Source organism: Neoarius graeffei, chromosome 16 (assembly GCF_027579695.1).
Source record: "Neoarius graeffei isolate fNeoGra1 chromosome 16, fNeoGra1.pri, whole genome shotgun sequence".
Taxonomy (NCBI): domain Eukaryota; kingdom Metazoa; phylum Chordata; class Actinopteri; order Siluriformes; family Ariidae; genus Neoarius; species Neoarius graeffei.
Window position 1 is genome coordinate 61,840,006 of NC_083584.1, and position 17,384 is coordinate 61,857,389.

The 17,384-nt window shown below is 43.7% G+C and overlaps 1 protein-coding gene across 1 annotated transcript in view; it reads left to right on the forward strand.

Moving 5' to 3' along the window:
- grm5b (glutamate receptor, metabotropic 5b) overlaps positions 1-17,384 on the forward strand; it is an 88,263-nt gene that overhangs the window by 50,713 nt on the left and 20,166 nt on the right. Inside the window, exons 3-4 of the mRNA XM_060942277.1 lie at positions 4,994-5,229; positions 14,186-14,432. Of these exons, the coding sequence (XP_060798260.1) occupies positions 4,994-5,229; positions 14,186-14,432 (483 nt within the window). The remainder of the gene's footprint in view (positions 1-4,993; positions 5,230-14,185; positions 14,433-17,384) is intronic.

Here is a 17,384-nt window from a genome sequence, read left to right on the forward strand (position 1 = left end):
GTAGACTGATTTACTTTATTTATTTATATGTAACTATAAAGCAACCTTGGGTTTTGTGAAAGGCGCTATATAAATTGAAATTATCTCATCTCATTATCTGTAGCCGCTTTATCCTGTTCTACAGGGTCGCAGGCAAGCTGGAGCCTATCCCAGCTGACTACGGGCGAAAGGCGGGGTACACCCTGGACAAGTCGCCAGGTCATCACAGGGCCGACACATAGACACAGACAACCATTCACACTCACATTCACACCTACGCTCAATTTAGAGTCACCAGTTAACCTAACCTGCATGTCTTTGGACTGTGGGGGAAACCGCAGCACCCGGAGGAAACCCACGCGGGCACGGGGAGAACATGCAAACTCCGCACAGAAAGGCCCTCGCCGGCCACGGGGCTCGAACCCGGATCTTCTTGCTGTGAGGCGACAGCGCTAACCACTACGCCACCGTGCCGCCCCTATTGAAATTATTATTATTATTATAAGAATAAACTTAGAAACGATGAAATTTAGAAAAAATTAGCAAGGAAACCGGAATACTTGCAGGACAAGCACTAGAAGCCAGAAGGAATGAACTAGAAAACCAAAAGAACAAAAAAAATGGAAACCTAGCAAACACAAAAAAAATAAGAGAACTAGAAAAGTAGAGATCTGGAAAACCAGGGAAACATGAGATCTGGAGAAGAAGGGCTGTTCTGACAGAACTATAAACCAGCACACATGGGAATTAGAAACGAGGACATCACTAGTAAACTAGAAAACTATAAAGCCAAGCAAGCTGGAAATAACAGAAGCCTCGGGATTTTAGAAACCAAGGTGAAATCGAGGCGAAAAGTAGAATACCAGGAAACCAGAAAACTTGGACAAATGATTAGAGACGTAAGAAGCATCTATAGATTCGGAAGTTAAGAATTAGGAAACTGCTCCAAACGCTCTCTTCATCTGAAAGTCCAGACTTTTATCACAGACGTGAGCATACGTCTCCTCCAGGATGTCCAGATGTTTGTGGAGCAGGTCAGACACGTCTCCTGTTTTGACTCCTCCCAGATGGTCAGGTGACCACAGGTGTCTGTGGTGAGGGAAAGTCAAAGACAAGTTTCACTCGAGAACTCGGACGCCAGCTGCTGAAGTTTTGTGGTTCTCCAAGCCATCTGGCAGCGAGGCGTGTGTGTGTGTGCAAATTAAACAAAGCTAATTTGACAACCATGTACATACACACTCACAGACACACTCCGTGAGGCGTCACTCTGCTCTGTCAGCCATCAACGCTGAAGTCCCCAGACTCTTCCTGCATTTCTGGAATACAAAAAAATATGTTCAGAAATCTGTGTTGATTCAGAATAGGTCACATTGCTGCAGGGGGTCCAATCAGAACTCTGTGATATGTCAGTGTAATGTTATGTACACACACACACACACACACACACACACACACTGAGAGAACAGCTCTCCTGAATGAACCCTACCGGTATGTGCGTAATTTGTATAATGGCCAAGCCATTTTCTGTGTGTGTGTGTGTGTGTGTACGCACATTATCTCTCATACACAGACTTAGTTGCTGGTTCTCATTTGCATATCAGGTTGTGTTGCTGCACATTAATTGGTCACCTTTGTTGTAGCTGCCCACCTTGGAATGTCAAAACTCTTAAGAGGTATGAGATCTCTCTCTCTCTCTCTCTCTCTCTCTCTCTCTCTCACACACACACACACACACACTCACACGGGGTACAGATGGCATCATCTTTTGCCCTACGTGTGTGTGACCGATGCCCTCAGAGTATGCTGGAGTGTGATTGGCTGCAGCCGTATCCATGACTACAGCGTTTAGAAAGATTCCAAGTGATACAACTGTGAACCGATTTGCGGATTTGTGTGTGTGTGTGTGTGTGTGTGTGTGTGTGTGTGTGAGAACTAGATCATGTTCATAGACAGCATTGGTGGGAAAAGAAGTAATTAGGGTGCAAGATGTCAAAAGGAGGAGGGATATGGGAAATAAGTGACAAAAGGAGAAATAAGAAGTGAGGGAGAATAAATATGAAAAGAGGAGGAGGGGATGCAAATCAGACAGAGGAGAAAAGATTGTGGATGTGAGAAGAGGAGGAAAGACTGACTGAAACACTCAGTATATTTCTCGCTTAATCGATTACTGAACCTGTAAAAGCACTCCATCACCACCAGTCGATTCCTCCGACCAATCAGCTCTCACGGTGACGTCCTTCACTGCTGTAGCTAAATCCTACAGACCCTTTTCACTCACGTGACCTTCGTAAACGCGACCGCCGTTTTGGACATGAAGAAATAACGGTTTATGGCACAGACCCTTTCGGTTCTCGCTCATCTAGCTGCTACAATGACTGCTTAGACTGCAACAATAATACCTAACACACATTTAAGTATCTGTCGTAAAGACGTGAAACTCGTCGAGTGACGAGTGTGTTCATTGATAAGCTAACACAATCTAAAAGTAGACATACCATCACACTGCCCTGGCGCTGTGTACAGTTTACCTTCTATGGTTTGTGCACTCACTATTTGCCATTACTTTCTCCAACCCAGTGTTCGAACTATGCCGATATTTTCCGGGGGTCCCTTTTTTTCCCTTGGGGGGGGGTGTGTGTGTGTGTGTGTGTGTGCTTGCGCTTGTCTCAGAGCGCGGATCTCCAAACACATGAGAAGCCTATCTTACGCACATATCACGCGGACTCCACACCTCCACACACGCATCGCGTCTGAAGTCATAACTCATCAGGGGAAATCGTGTCCGCATTGGCATGTTCAAAAAACAATCTCGCGTCAACAATGATACCACACGCAAGAAAAAAAAAAACAGTCAGGCTACTCAACACATCTGATCCACAGCAGCACCAAAGCATCACTGGAAATCATGTCAACAACCAATCTTCCATTTCAACACGCGTCAACAAACAAACGGCACCACAAACATGAACGAATCGGTCAGGCTACCGATTCCAAACCCACAGCAGACGAATAATTAAATGCATCTTACCTTAAAGCAGAATCGACCACAAAGGAAGTCTGTTGGCACGGTTGGCACACTTCCTTTCTACTAGTTTGTGTCCCCAACCTGGCAGCAGCAGTCGTTGTCATATCGGTTTATTTTATCTTTGATGTAAACACAACACTTCGGATATGCAAATGCTTCCCGTTACACACGATTGCTATGCCAATAAACATCATTTTGCCAATATTTTAGAGACCATCCATCTTCTCCGTCGGTCAGCATCTGTCGGGATCCGATAAAATGATAAATCTTGCCTTGTGTGTTGATGGTCACTACATCCAGGTGCACAACAATATAATGGCATGATGGAAGTCTTGCTGAAAGTAAAAACTTTCTTTGATGGCTATATTCCTTTCGATGCTTCGCCGTCGTTCCTCGTTGTTGGCTGTGGTAGACTACTGGTAGTTCATGTCCAAAATGGCGGCCGCGTTTGTCGTGACGTCACGTGAAAAAGGTCTATAGTCAAGTCGAGTCAAGTTTATTTGTATAGCGCTTTTAACAATAAACATTGTCGCAAAGCGGCTTTACAGAATTTGAACGACTTAAAACATGAGCTAATTTTATCCCTAATCTATCCCCAATGAGCAAGCCTGTGGCGACGGTGGCAAGGAAAAACTCCCTCAGACGACATGAGGAAGAAACCTCGAGAGGAACCAGACTCAAAAGGGAACCCATCCTCATTTGGGCAACAACAGACAGCCTGACTATAATATTAACAGTTTTAACATGAAGTCAGTTTCGTTGATCTTATAGCTCTTCATTGATGGAAACTTGAGTGCAAAACTGTTCATGATAACTGCAGTCCTAAAGTTAGCAAGACAACTGTAGTCCTCAGCCATAAAAGCATTACTGTAAGAGTCCAGAGCGTCCTCCAGGTATAACCCTCAACTGTCCTCATGGGGCCATCCTTCACAGGAGCAATGCGATAAAACTCCGACCAGACACAAGGCACCAGGATGGACCAAGCAGGTCCAAGGGGCAGAAGAGGCCAGCATCTCAATCCCAGGACCAACATGTACCTCAGAGGGACAGATTGGGGGGGGGGGAGAGAGAGAGAGAAAGAAAACACATGTTAGGTATGCCCTAAAAATGGCAAGTATTAAGTCTGTGTGGTAGGCTCGCAGAGATGAGAGTCTTGACATCAGGCATAACACACAACAATGGCATGTTAATATGGTAAAAAATATATCATGACCTGCTCTGGCTGGATGCTTGATTGGGTGATGGGAGCACACTCCTCAGCAATGATGAGATGCAGATGGGACCCTTAGGGCTGGCCAAGACAATTCAGTTACATTTCACCGGGTCTGGGACATGCGACAGAAGTCTGATGGCCGATTCCCTGCAGGCTACGATAGCCAGTCGAGGTCTCCACCCTCTCCACCAAAAGATTTCCTGTTGACTCCATGTAACTCAGAGAGACAGATTTGGGGGGGGGGAAGAAAACGCAGGTTGTTAGGTATGCCCAATGTCACCTGAATAAGTAGGAGCAGTATACATATTGCACCGAGTACAAGCAGGGACTCCGGCAACTAACTATGACAGCATAACTAAAAGGAGAGAGCCAGAAGGTAACACAGGCATGAGGGAGCCCCGGGACATAAAGCAGCAGCCACTACACCGTCAACAAACTCGAGTGAGCAAGCGAGTGGGGACTGACAGCATCCATACATCCCAGTTTACCAAAACACTCTGTCTGAGGACCCTCGAGATCTACACCTTTACCTCATAAACACCATTAACAAAAGGCTTGACTAAACAGATATGTTTTCAGCCTAGACTTAAATGCTGAGACTGAGTCTGATTCCCGAACACTACTTGGAAGGCTGTTCCATAACTGTGGGGCTTTGTAAGAAAAGGCTCTTGTATAGCTACCGTACACTTCTACCCAACACTAACATCAAAGGAACACTTCACCCTGAATGACTCAGAGCATTAAAGCTTTTTTCTCTCCTCCCCTTCTCCTCCCAGCGATGGATGGGCAGATCGTTATGACGTAACTGACGGGTATGTGCGCGAGGCAGCAGGTGGGCTCACAATTAAACTGCGATCCTCGGACGTGAAGTGGTTCGACGATTACTATTTAAACCTACGTCCTGACAACAATCTGCGCAATCCCTGGTTCCCTGAGTTCTGGCAGCATCGCTTCAAGTGCAGACTGAAGGGTCATCCTCAGGAGAACCCTGTCTACAACCAGACCTGTAGCAGTGAGTACACACACACACACACTTTTTCTTTCACATTGCATGTTGTAAATACGACAGCTATGCTTTCCTCTCATTGTCCAAATAATTACCACCCATGCACACCATCTATTTAACACACACACATTCATGTATGCATACACACCAGAGCTCCGGAGCCATTGTTATGCTCATAGAATCAGAAAGATATGGGTAGGTGGAGTTGGGGGATGAGAATCATCACTTCTCTTGGCAAAGAGGTTCATCGCTTGTTCATCTATTTATTCCTGAATGTGTTTACATATTAATTGAAGCGAGAGCTGTTCATATGTTAATCACTGCCTTGGCCGATTTTAAATAAAAACTCATCAATAATCACACCTGGTGCAAAAAACACTCTCACTCAAAAACCTTTTCAGTAAGCCACAATTCAACAAACCAGTTCAGTAGCCCAAACTCAAAACCAGTTTAATAACCCAAACTCAAAACCAGTTCAACATGAAGACAGTCACCTATATCCCCCGCCCTATATACCAACTATATACCAAGTTTCAAGATATTATTTGTCACATTTTTCAAGTTCTGCTGCAGGAAACCAACCCGACCTCTTTACACTGACCTCAGCAGCCCATAGCATAAACCCAGCGGACCTTTGGTCCAGGTGAGCTAAAAATTAAAATTTCTCACATTTCTTCATATGAAAAGGCACATATACATTACTTAATCAACACATATACCAACTTTCAAGACCAAACCACTCATAGTTTTCAAGTTCTGCTCCGGAAACAGAACCTACCCCTAAGACTAACCTGGGAGACTAAGTCTGAAATTGTTTCCATGGAAACATGAAAAATTTAAATTTCTCAAATTTCTTTGTACAACCCCAATTCCAAAAAAGTTGGGACAAAGTACAAATTGTAAATAAAAACGGAATGCAATGATGTGGAAGTTTCAAAATTCCATATTTTATTCAGAATAGAACATAGATGACACATCAAATGTTTAAACTGAGAAAATGTATCATTTAAAGAGAAAAATTAGGTGATTTTTAATTTCATGACAACAACACATCTCAAAAAAGTTGGGACAAGGCCATGTTTACCACTGTGAGACATCCCCTTTTCTCTTTACAACAGTCTGTAAACGTCTGGGGACTGAGGAGACAAGTTGCTCAAGTTTAGGGATAGGAATGTTAACCCATTCTTGTCTAATGTAGGATTCTAGTTGCTCAACTGTCTTAGGTCTTTTTTGTCGTATCTTCCGTTTTATGATGCGCCAAATGTTTTCTATGGGTGAAAGATCTGGACTGCAGGCTGGCCAGTTCAGTACCCGGACCCTTCTTCTACGCAGCCATGATGCTGTAATTGATGCAGTATGTGGTTTGGCATTGTCATGTTGGAAAATGCAAGGTCTTCCCTGAAAGAGACATCGTCTGGATGGGAGCATATGTTGCTCTAGAACCTGGATATACCTTTCAGCATTGATGGTGTCTTTCCAGATGTGTAAGCTGCCCATGCCACATGCACTAATGCAACCCCATACCATCAGAGATGCAGGCTTCTGAACTGAGCGCTGATAACAACTTGGGTCGTCCTTCTCCTCTTTAGTCTGAATGACACGGCGTCCCTGATTTCCATAAAGAACTTCAAATTTTGATTCGTCTGACCACAGAACAGTTTTCCACTTTGCCACAGTCCATTTTAAATGAGCCTTGGCCCAGAGAAGACGTCTGCGCTTCTGGATCATGTTTAGATACGGCTTCTTCTTTGAACTATAGAGTTTTAGCTGGCAACGGCGGATGGCACGGTGAATTGTGTTCACAGATAATGTTCTCTGGAAATATTCCTGAGCCCATTTTGTGATTTCCAATACAGAAGCATGCCTGTATGTGATGCAGTGCCGTCTAAGGGCCCGAAAATCATGGGCACCCAGTATGGTTTTCTGGCCTTGACCCTTACGCACAGAGATTCTTCCAGATTCTCTGAATCTTTTGATGATATTATGCACTGTAGATGATGATATGTTCAAACTCTTTGCAATTTTACACTGTCGAACTCCTTTCTGATATTGCTTCACTATTTGTCGGTGCAGAATTAGGGGGCTTGGTGATCCTCTTCCCATCTTTACTTCTGAGAGCTGCTGCCACTCCAAGATGCTCTTTTTATACCCAGTCATGTTAATGACCTATTGCCAATTGACCTAATGAGTTGCAATTTGGTCCTCCTTTTTTGTACCTTTAACTTTTCCAGCCTCTTATTGCCCCTGTCCCAACTTTTTTGAGATGTGTTGCTGTCATGAAATTTCAAATGAGCCAATATTTGGCATGGAATTTCAAAATGTCTCACTTTCGACATTTGATATGTTGTCTATGTTCTATTGTGAATACAATATCAGTTTTTGAGATTTGTAAATTATTGCATTCCGTTTTGATTTACAATTTGTACTTTGTCCCAACTTCTTTGGAATCGGGGTTGTATAAAAAGGCACATCTACATCCCCTTGTTAACATGTATACCAAGTTTCAAACCCATATCATGAATAGTTTTGGATATATGCTCCGGAAACAAACATTGCTCTTAGAATATCTATGTAAAAAATTTTTAAATGCTTTTTTTCAAAAATCCAAAATAGCAAAAGGCACGAGTTCACATGTTGCTTGATATGTATACAAAGTTTCATGAAGAAGATATCTTCAGTAGCTTTAAAGATATGGCTCGGAAACAAAAACCTGACCAGACGGACGGAACCCGTTTCTATATCCCCCCGCCAAACTTCGTTTAGATGGGGGATAATAACCCAAACTGAAGCTTAGTTCAGTAACCCAAATTTTTTGATAACTTTTGGTTTTGTTTTGATAATTCCATCCATCCATTATCTCTAGCCGCTTTATCCTGTTCTACAGGGTCGCAGGCAAGCTGGAGCCTATCCCAGCTGACTACGGGCGAGAGGTGGGGTACACCCTGGACAAGTCACCAGGTCATCACAGGCCTGACAGCTTTGATAATTCATTCTCCCAAAATAATAATGCAAATCCAAAACAAATTCCTTTAAACTACACTGGGTCCACAACATTTAAAAACTCACAGCTGGTGAAAAACAGCAACAACCCCAGCTCATTCTCTCAAACCCACTTCAGTGAGACATCGTCGGCCCAGAATGAACCTCCCTGCATTCCAATAACACAAACTCGAACCCAGTTCAACAGATGATAATTAGACTGCGTTTAAACCCATTTCAGTGAACAGCAATCGACCCAAACACATTTCAGACTGAGCCCAAAACATTTTCAACAACACGTCTGAACAAAAACCTTTAACCATGATCAACAGTGGTGAACCTGCCCCCCAAAACCTCAATTTACAGCCGAGAGCATGATTTCACTATGAGGTCACCAAAAGCCAAAGGAGCTCTCCTCATGCTCCTCACGCCACAGACCCGACTACAAAGCTCCAAATGATGCTTTACATTTACTTTTCATCCTCTTTTCTTTTTCACCAAAATCAGGAGAGTACACTTTGAGTACCTGTTATTCTATTCCTTAATCCCTTTCTTTCTTTACTTTCTTTCTCCTCTGATTCTTTTCTGTTTAATTCTCCATTCGTACCTGAAGCACACTGTTCAGGCATCGCATTAAAGCAACATGGTTTCAAATAGCTCCATTTCAATAAGAAAAGAAAAGGGGAATATGAATGAAACACAATTTATATCCACCACTGAGAGAGAGAGAGAGAGAGAGAGAGAGAGACACAGAGAGAGAGACACATGCACAGACACACACAAAGAGACAGAGAGAGACACACACAGAGAGACACAGACACAGAGAGAGAGACACAGACACACACACAGAGACATACACACACACAAAGAGACACAGAAAGAGAGAGACAGACACACACACACAGAGACACATACACAGACACACATAAAGAGAGAGAGACATACACAGACACACAAAGAGACAGAGAGAGACACAGAGCGAGAGAGAGACACACACAAAGAGAGAGTGACACAGAGAGAGAGAGAGAGAGAGACACACACAGAGAGAGAGACAGACACACACAGAGACACACACACGCAGAGCGAGACACACGCAGAGAGAGAGAGACACACACACGCAGAGAGAGACACACACAGAGAGAGAGACACAGAGAGAGAGACAAACACATGCAGAGAGAGAGAAACGCACATGCAGAGAGAGAGAGAGAGACACAGAGAGAGAGAGAGAGAGAGAGAGACACACACACACGCAGAGAGAGAGACACACACAGAGAGAGAGAGACACATGCCCCTTTTCCACCAAATCAGTTCCAGGGCTGGTTCAGGGCCAGTGCTTAGTTTGGAACCGGGTTTTCTGTTTCCACTGACAAAGAACTGGCTCTGGGGCCAGAAAAACCGGTTCCAGGCTAGCACCAACTCTCTGCTGGGCCAGAGGAAAGAACCGCTTACGTCAGCGGGGGGGGGGCGGAGTTGTTAAGACCGACAACAATAACAAGACCGCGAAAGATCGCCATTTTTAAGCGCTGAGAAGCAGCAGCTGTACAAACGCAAAGTCATCCATTATTATTATTATTATTGTTGTTGTTGCTGCTGCTTCTTCCGTGTTGTTTTTGCTTCGATATTCGCGCCAAGGTTTATGCAAACGTAGCGACGTAACTGACATATACAGCGACGTAATGACGTATACAACGACGTAACTGACATATACAGCGACGTAATGACGTGTCTTCCCTTAGCACCGCGAGCTATGGAAAAGCAAACTGGTTCTCAGCTGGCTCGCAAGTTGAACGAGTTGTGAACCAGCACCAGCACTGGCCCCGAACCAGCCCTGGAACTGATTTGGTGGAAAAGAGGTAACACAGAGAGAGAGAGACACACAGAGAGAGAGAGAGACACACAGAGAGAGAGAGAGACACACACAGAGAGAGAAACAAACACACACATGCAGAGAGAGAGAAACACACACATGCAGAGAGAGGGTTGTTTTGAGGTTAAAGGAGATACGCAGAACCTTTATTTTTAAATATGTTTCTGAGTGGATAGTATCTCCATCCTTGACTCTTGTATGCTGCATAATTGGGAATAAAAAATATACATATTTTTGAGAGTTAAAATCGACCGCAAAGTTGGCATTCGAGCTGAGCCAGCCAGCCCTGAGTGCGTGACATCACAGCGGTAACCGGTGCTATAGACCAAAGCCAGACTCGGCAGGTGAGTTCGGATTTATTGGAGATTCTTCGGATTCCTCAGACAGTAATACATCTGACTGTGATACTCCTGAAATTGGAGTGTGTGTAGATGCTACTGCTGTACACGTAGAACCGTATCAGTTCGAACCATCGGAAAGTGACTCTGATAGTAACACGTCGGCCACGGAGGCCCCACCTTACGAAATAAAGCCAGAGAACAAAGCCGTCGAGAGAATTGGATGGAATTGAACTGACAGTCTCATGTGACTCTCATTAAAACAGGATGGGTGTTATAACTTATGCAACATACATGTCCATGCATGCATTTTCACTGATAAACCGTAAAAGGCTCATTAAATAATCAGATGAACTGAGACAATCACATTCTGAAGCAAATTAAATAATCTTATACCGGCAACTTAAACACACAATACAAGTTACATGGATTAATCTAAATGCAGGTAAACAACGTGCATTGTTGTTTTTGTTGTTATGGAACCAAATGAGAGTCTCATCTTACCCATCTGTGTTCTCGCTTCTTGTGGCCGATTGTTTTGAAACAATCGGACTGTCAGTTGTTCGTTCGATTCTCCATTCATTCGCTTCTTCCACGTAAGGGCGAGATATTGCTGCTGAGGCGAGCGGAGAAATCAGACGGCTGGTCCACTCACTCTCCATTTTCTCCGTACTGAGTACTCCGCCATTACTGCTCGGCTCACGCTCCGGGAGAACTGGTGCAACTGAACTCACTTTCCTTTTCTTGTAGTTTTCTTTTCCTTTAATTGTTGGTACTGCACCCTCTTTCAATACGGGCCAATGCTCCTCAACAGATCAGAGGTCTCGTACGAGTCTTCAGTAAAATGTGCAGAGCAGAGGAGAGACCACTTCATAGGCGCCCAGTCCGTGAATTTCTCGCAAAACGCATCCAAATCTTTGCAGTTTGAACATTCTTGAGCCATGAATGCAATGTAAATCCACCTTCTGTCATGTTGCTGCGCCCGCCAGCAACATATCTACGTGGCATGGCGATATATTAGCTCAAAACGGAGGATCAGAGTTGCAGTCAGCTCTGTGTTTTAGTATAGCGGAAATGGCAATGAGACTGATAGACTTCCTGCAGTGATGTCACAGATGTCAAGGTCATTCACTCAGACCGCTACCGATATGAACCATTTTAATCGTAAAAATTACGATATTAGATTTATTGTTAACGCTTAAAACTATTCCTGTGCCATTCTTGAGGTCTCAAGGCATTTATAAACGAAAGTGAGGCCATGGTTCTGCGTATCTCCTTTAAGAAGGACGAGAGTGTATCAGGACACACACACACACAATGAGCTATAGTAGCCTACCCTGCTATCCTCAGGGCAGCTGATAAATCATATATACAGTACGGTGCAAAAGTCTTCGGCTCCCTTTTTTTTTAATACAAATTTTGATTTCTATTTTATGACTTCTACATTATCGAGTCAGTCCAAAAACATTTTAGAGTCCAAACGTTCGTTCGTTTTCCAGCACAAAATTAAATGTTACAGAAAATAAGTTCATATCTGAGCAGCATATTCCATAAGAGAGCACTTTTCAGATTAAAAAAGAAAACATAATGAAGGCTGCTGGGTTTTGGTGCAAAATGAAGAAGCGAGTGTGACAGTCAAAGTGTCCAAAAGAACTGTGGCTGGTTCTGTAAGATGCTCAGTAAAACCTACAGCTCACTTCCGCATAAAACTGACCTCATTGGACCTCAGACTACTATTTTTTTAAAGCAAAGAGTCGTCTCACACCAAATATTGACTTTGTTTTGTTTATTATGGTTTACTGATTACTGTTTGTAGTATTTTTTAATATTGAAACGTTTCGTTTCCTTATTTTAAGCCATTTTTGGTCTACGGCATTTCTTTAAGGCCCGGTCCCACTGGCCGATGGACACAAAACGTATGCAAAAAGGACACAGCGGACGAGCAAAATTTCGGGGGTGGCTCTATCCGTTTTCATCCGCTCCAGAAATGGACAAAATTGGTGAAAATTTGCGAAAACAGAACGGAAAAGAACGGACGTGGGTAGTATATAGCGGGGATGTTAAACGCATGTTCATAGGAAGCCTAGCGGATGGAAGCGGATGAAAGTGGATGACAGCTCCGAAGGGGTTACCGGTGATAACTGAGAAGCGGACGCATAGCAGAAAGAGCGGATGCACAGCGGATGAAGGGGATGCATCACGTACGCCTAACGGAAACAAAGGGGATGTTGCGCGGATGTATATCGGATGCAGACCGTTCACTGCGCATGCGGGGGGTATGAATTGCGTCTGCTCCGCGGATATAAAGGGATGCAGCACGCACGCCGTCAGCATAAAGCGGAAAGACGTGCTGGTGGCTACATCGAGAGATCCAGATGATTTTCTCCCCCTTTTTATACAAAATATCGATTGTCCGGCTAGGTGTCCTTCTACATACTCTAGACATACTCCAGACATCCTAAATATACGAGATACATCCCAGATATAAACGCTTTGTCCGTTTTGAATACTTTATATACGAGATGCATACGCTTACATCCTTTCTATTTCCGTGCTACTAACGATGAATAGACGTTTCATGTACCTTATCTTTCCTCCCTCTTTCCGTTTTCAGCTGCAGCGGATGTGAGTTGCGAGGATGCCCAGAGGATGCAGAGAGGATACAGCAGACGTTTAACGGATGATAACGGACATAGAACGTTTGTTGCTCGTATATGTCGCGGATTTACATCGTACACGGCGGAAAGTTCATCCGTTCTAAAAGTTTTGTGCAGCTCAAAACTTTTTGCGCGGATGAAATCACAGTGGACGGATGCTCGATGGATAGAGCGTATGAAGCACGTATGCAATGAGTACACAACGGATGCATAGCGTTTTCCAACGGATGGCAAAGATTTTTTTACGTTTTACATCCTCTTTGCATCCGTAAGTGCAGTGGGACCGGGCCTTTACATGTGCCTAAGACTTTTGTACAGGACTGTGTATCAGTAAATTATATACTGTGAACAAGTATGTTTTGAAAGCCGTCATTGAAATTATGTTTAATGTCATTGAGTCTTCAAATACTGTAGATCGAAGGTCATGGGGATTCACGTATGCGCCTGTACAGGTATTTTCACAGGTTTACTTTGTTAATTAGCTAACACCAGCTACCTTGACTTGAGACGACTGTACGTCTCCGATTGAAAGGTGACATACTGTATGTATTCTCAAAAGCACACCCAGTCATGACTTCGACATAGCGATAAATTCGCTGGTCTGCAATCAACAGAGCGAGCCTCCTTCACTGGAGAGCTGCGCCTGGATGAAATTCTGTCATTATATTAAGAGAAAAGAAGAAATACAACAGAATATAAGAACGAATTAGTGATTTGACACTGATTTGACACGTCCTATAATTGGATTTCTATATATGAAGTCCTTAGAAAAAAGATTGATGGGGTGCAAATAAAGCATCCATGAATAATGAGTCAAAGGAAAGATCTGAAAATATAATGACTAAAGCAGCGAAATTTATTTCAGTGTTCGAGGCTGTAACACCAGTTCGTCAGGAAAATTGAATGAACACTAAAGCCTTTCATCAGTTACTACCTACACATTTTTTTTTACACAGTGAATATGAACTACTGAATACTTTTATCCAAAGTGAGACCTGGAATGAATGAAAAAGCACGGATCTATTAAAGCAGAACAGAATGAGGGATTTCGGCAGGAGTAGATCCTTCACTCCCTGTCTCACAGATGTTTCTCCTTCCTTCTGTGTCTTTGTCCCGTCTAGAGCATATGTCATTGCGACAGCAGTACGCTCAGGACACTAAGATGGGCTTTGTAATAAATGCGATCTACAGCATGGCGTATGGGCTCCATAAGATGCAGAGAGTTCTCTGTCCTGGTATGGTGGGGCTCTGTGATGCCATGCGGCCAATCGATGGTTCTAAACTGCTCGAGTTTCTCATGAAGACCAACTTCACAGGGGTCAATGGAGAGAACATCTACTTTGATGAGAATGGAGATTCGCCAGGAAGGTAAGGAGAGCATTCAGTCAATCAGTAGGTCAGTCACTGAGTCTGTCATTCAGCTAATCAGTCAGTTAGATAGTCAGTCTTTCAGTCGTTTAGTCAGTCTGTCAATCACTCAGTCATGCAGTCAGTCATGCAGTCACTCAGTCATGCAATCAGTCAGTCAGTGACTCAGTCATGCAATCAGTCAGTAAGTCACTCGGTCATGCAATCAGTCAGTCTGTCATGCAATCAGTCAGTCTGTCATGCAATCAGTCAGTCAGTCACTCAGTCATGCAATCAGTCACTCAGTCATGCAATCAGTCAGTCATGCAATCCGTCAGTCAGTCACTCAGTCATGCAATCAGTTACTCAGTCATGCAATCAGTCAGTCAGTCATGCAATCAGTCAGTCAGTCACTCAGTCTTGCAATCAGTCAGTCAGTCACTCAGTCTTGCAATCAGTCACTCAGTCATGCAATCAGTCAGTCATGCAATCAGTCAGTCACTCAGTCATGCAATCAGTCAGTAAGTCAGTCACTCAGTCATGCAATCAGTCACTCAGTCATGCAATCAGTCACTCAGTCATGCAATCAGTCAGTAAGTCAGTCACTGTCATGCAATCAGTTAGTCAGTCACTCAGTCTTGCAATCAGTCACTCAGTCATGCAATCAGTCAGTAAGTCAGTCACTCAGTCATGCAATCAGTCAGTCAGTCATGCAATCAGTCAGTAAGTCACTCAGTCATGCAATCAGTCAGTTAGTCATGCAATCAGTCACTCGGTCATGCAATCAGTCAGTTAGTCATGTAATCAGTCACTCGGTCATGCAATCAGTCACTCGGTCATGCATTCAGTCAGTCACTCAGTCATGCAATCAGTCAGTAAGTCAGTCACTCAGTCATGCAATCAGTCAGTCAGTCACTCAGTCTTGCACTCAGTCATGCAATCAGTCAGTGAGTCAGTCACTCAGTCATGCAATCAGTCAGTCAGTCATGCAATCAGTCAGTAAGTCACTCAGTCATGCAATCAGTCAGTTAGTCATGCAATCAGTCACTCGGTCATGCAATCAGTCAGTCTGCCAGTCACTCAGTCATGCAATCAGTCAGTCATGCAATCAGTCAGTAAGTCAGTCACTCAGTCATGCAATCAGTCAGTCAGTCGGTCATGCAATCAGTCAGTAAGTCACTCAGTCATGCAATCAGTCAGTCAGTCGGTCATGCAATCAGTCAGTAAGTCACTCAGTCATGCAATCAGTCAGTCAGTCATGCAATCAGTCACTCGGTCATGCAATCAGTCACTCGGTCATGCATTCAGTCAGTCACTCAGTCATGCAATCAGTCAGTCAGTCATGCAATCAGTCAGTCAGTCACTCAGTCTTGCACTCAGTCATGCAATCAGTCAGTAAGTCAGTCACTCAGTCATGCAATCAGTCAGTCAGTCATGCAATCAGTCAGTAAGTCACTCAGTCATGCAATCAGTCAGTTAGTCATGCAATCAGTCACTCGGTCATGCAATCAGTCAGTCTGCCAGTCACTCAGTCATGCAATCAGTCAGTCAGTAAGTCAGTCACTCAGTCATGCAATCAGTCAGTCAGTCGGTCATGCAATCAGTCAGTAAGTCACTCAGTCATGCAATCAGTCAGTCAGTCATGCAATCAGTCACTCGGTCATGCAATCAGTCACTCGGTCATGCAATCAGTCACTCGGTCATGCAATCAGTCACTCAGTCATGCAATCAGTCAGTCAGTCATGCAATCAGTCAATCAGTCATGCAAGCAGTCACTCAGTCATGCAGTCAGTCAGTCAGTCATGCAATCAGTCAGTCAGTCATGCAAGCAGTCACTCAGTCATGCAGTCAGTCACTCAGTCATGCAATCAGTCACTCAGTCATGCAATCAGTCAGTCATGCAATCAGTCACTCAGTCATGCAATCAGTCAGTCAGTAAGTCACCCAGTCAGTCAGTCAGACAGTCGCTGATTCAGTCAGACAGATAGTCAGTCAGTGAGCCATGTGATCAGCTACTCTTTCAGTCACTCGGTCACGCAATCAGTCAGTCAGTCATTCAGACAGTCAGGCATGCAATCAGTCAGTCAGTTAAACATTCAGTCAGACAGTCACTGATTCAGTCAGACAGACAGTCTTTCAGTCACTCAGTCATGCAATCAGTCAGACAGTCAGTCTTGCAATCAGTCAGTCTATCAGTCACTCAGTTATGCAGTCAGTCAGTCTGCCAGTCATGCAGTCAATCAGTTAGACATTCAGTCAGACAGTCACTGATTCATTCAGACAGACAGTTAGTCAGTCAGTGAGTCATGCAATCAGTCAGTCTTTCAGTCACTCGGTCATGCAGTCATTCAGTCTGTCAGACAGTCAGTCATGCATTCAGTCACTCGGTCATGCAATCAGTCAGTTAGACAGTCACTCATTTAGTCAGTCATTCAGCATGCAATCAGTCAGTCTGTCAGTCACTCGGTCATGAAATTGGTCAGTCTGTCAGACATTCAGTCAGTCAGTCAGACAGTTGCTCATTCAGTCCATCAGACAGTCATGCAATCAGTCAGTTAGATATTCAGTCATTCAGTTAGTCATTCAGTTAGTCAGCTGCTCATTCAGTCAGTCAGTCAGTTAGACATTCAGTCAGTCTGTTGGTCATTTAGTCAATCGATCAGTAAGTCAAATAGTCATTCAGTCACTCAGGCGTTCAGTCAGTCAGTCATTCAGTCTGTTGGTTATTAATTCAGTCAGACAGTCACTCATTCAGTCTGTCAGACAGTTAGTCATACAGTTGCTCATTCAGTCATTCATTCTGTTGATCATTTAATCAGTCTTTCAGTTACTCAGTCATGCAATCAGTCAGTCATTTAGTCAATCAGTCATAAAATAATTTACCAATCACTCAGTCCGTCATTCAATCAATTAGTTACTCAGACAGTCAGTCAGTCACACAGTCAATCTGAGGACATTTCACGCATCACTATT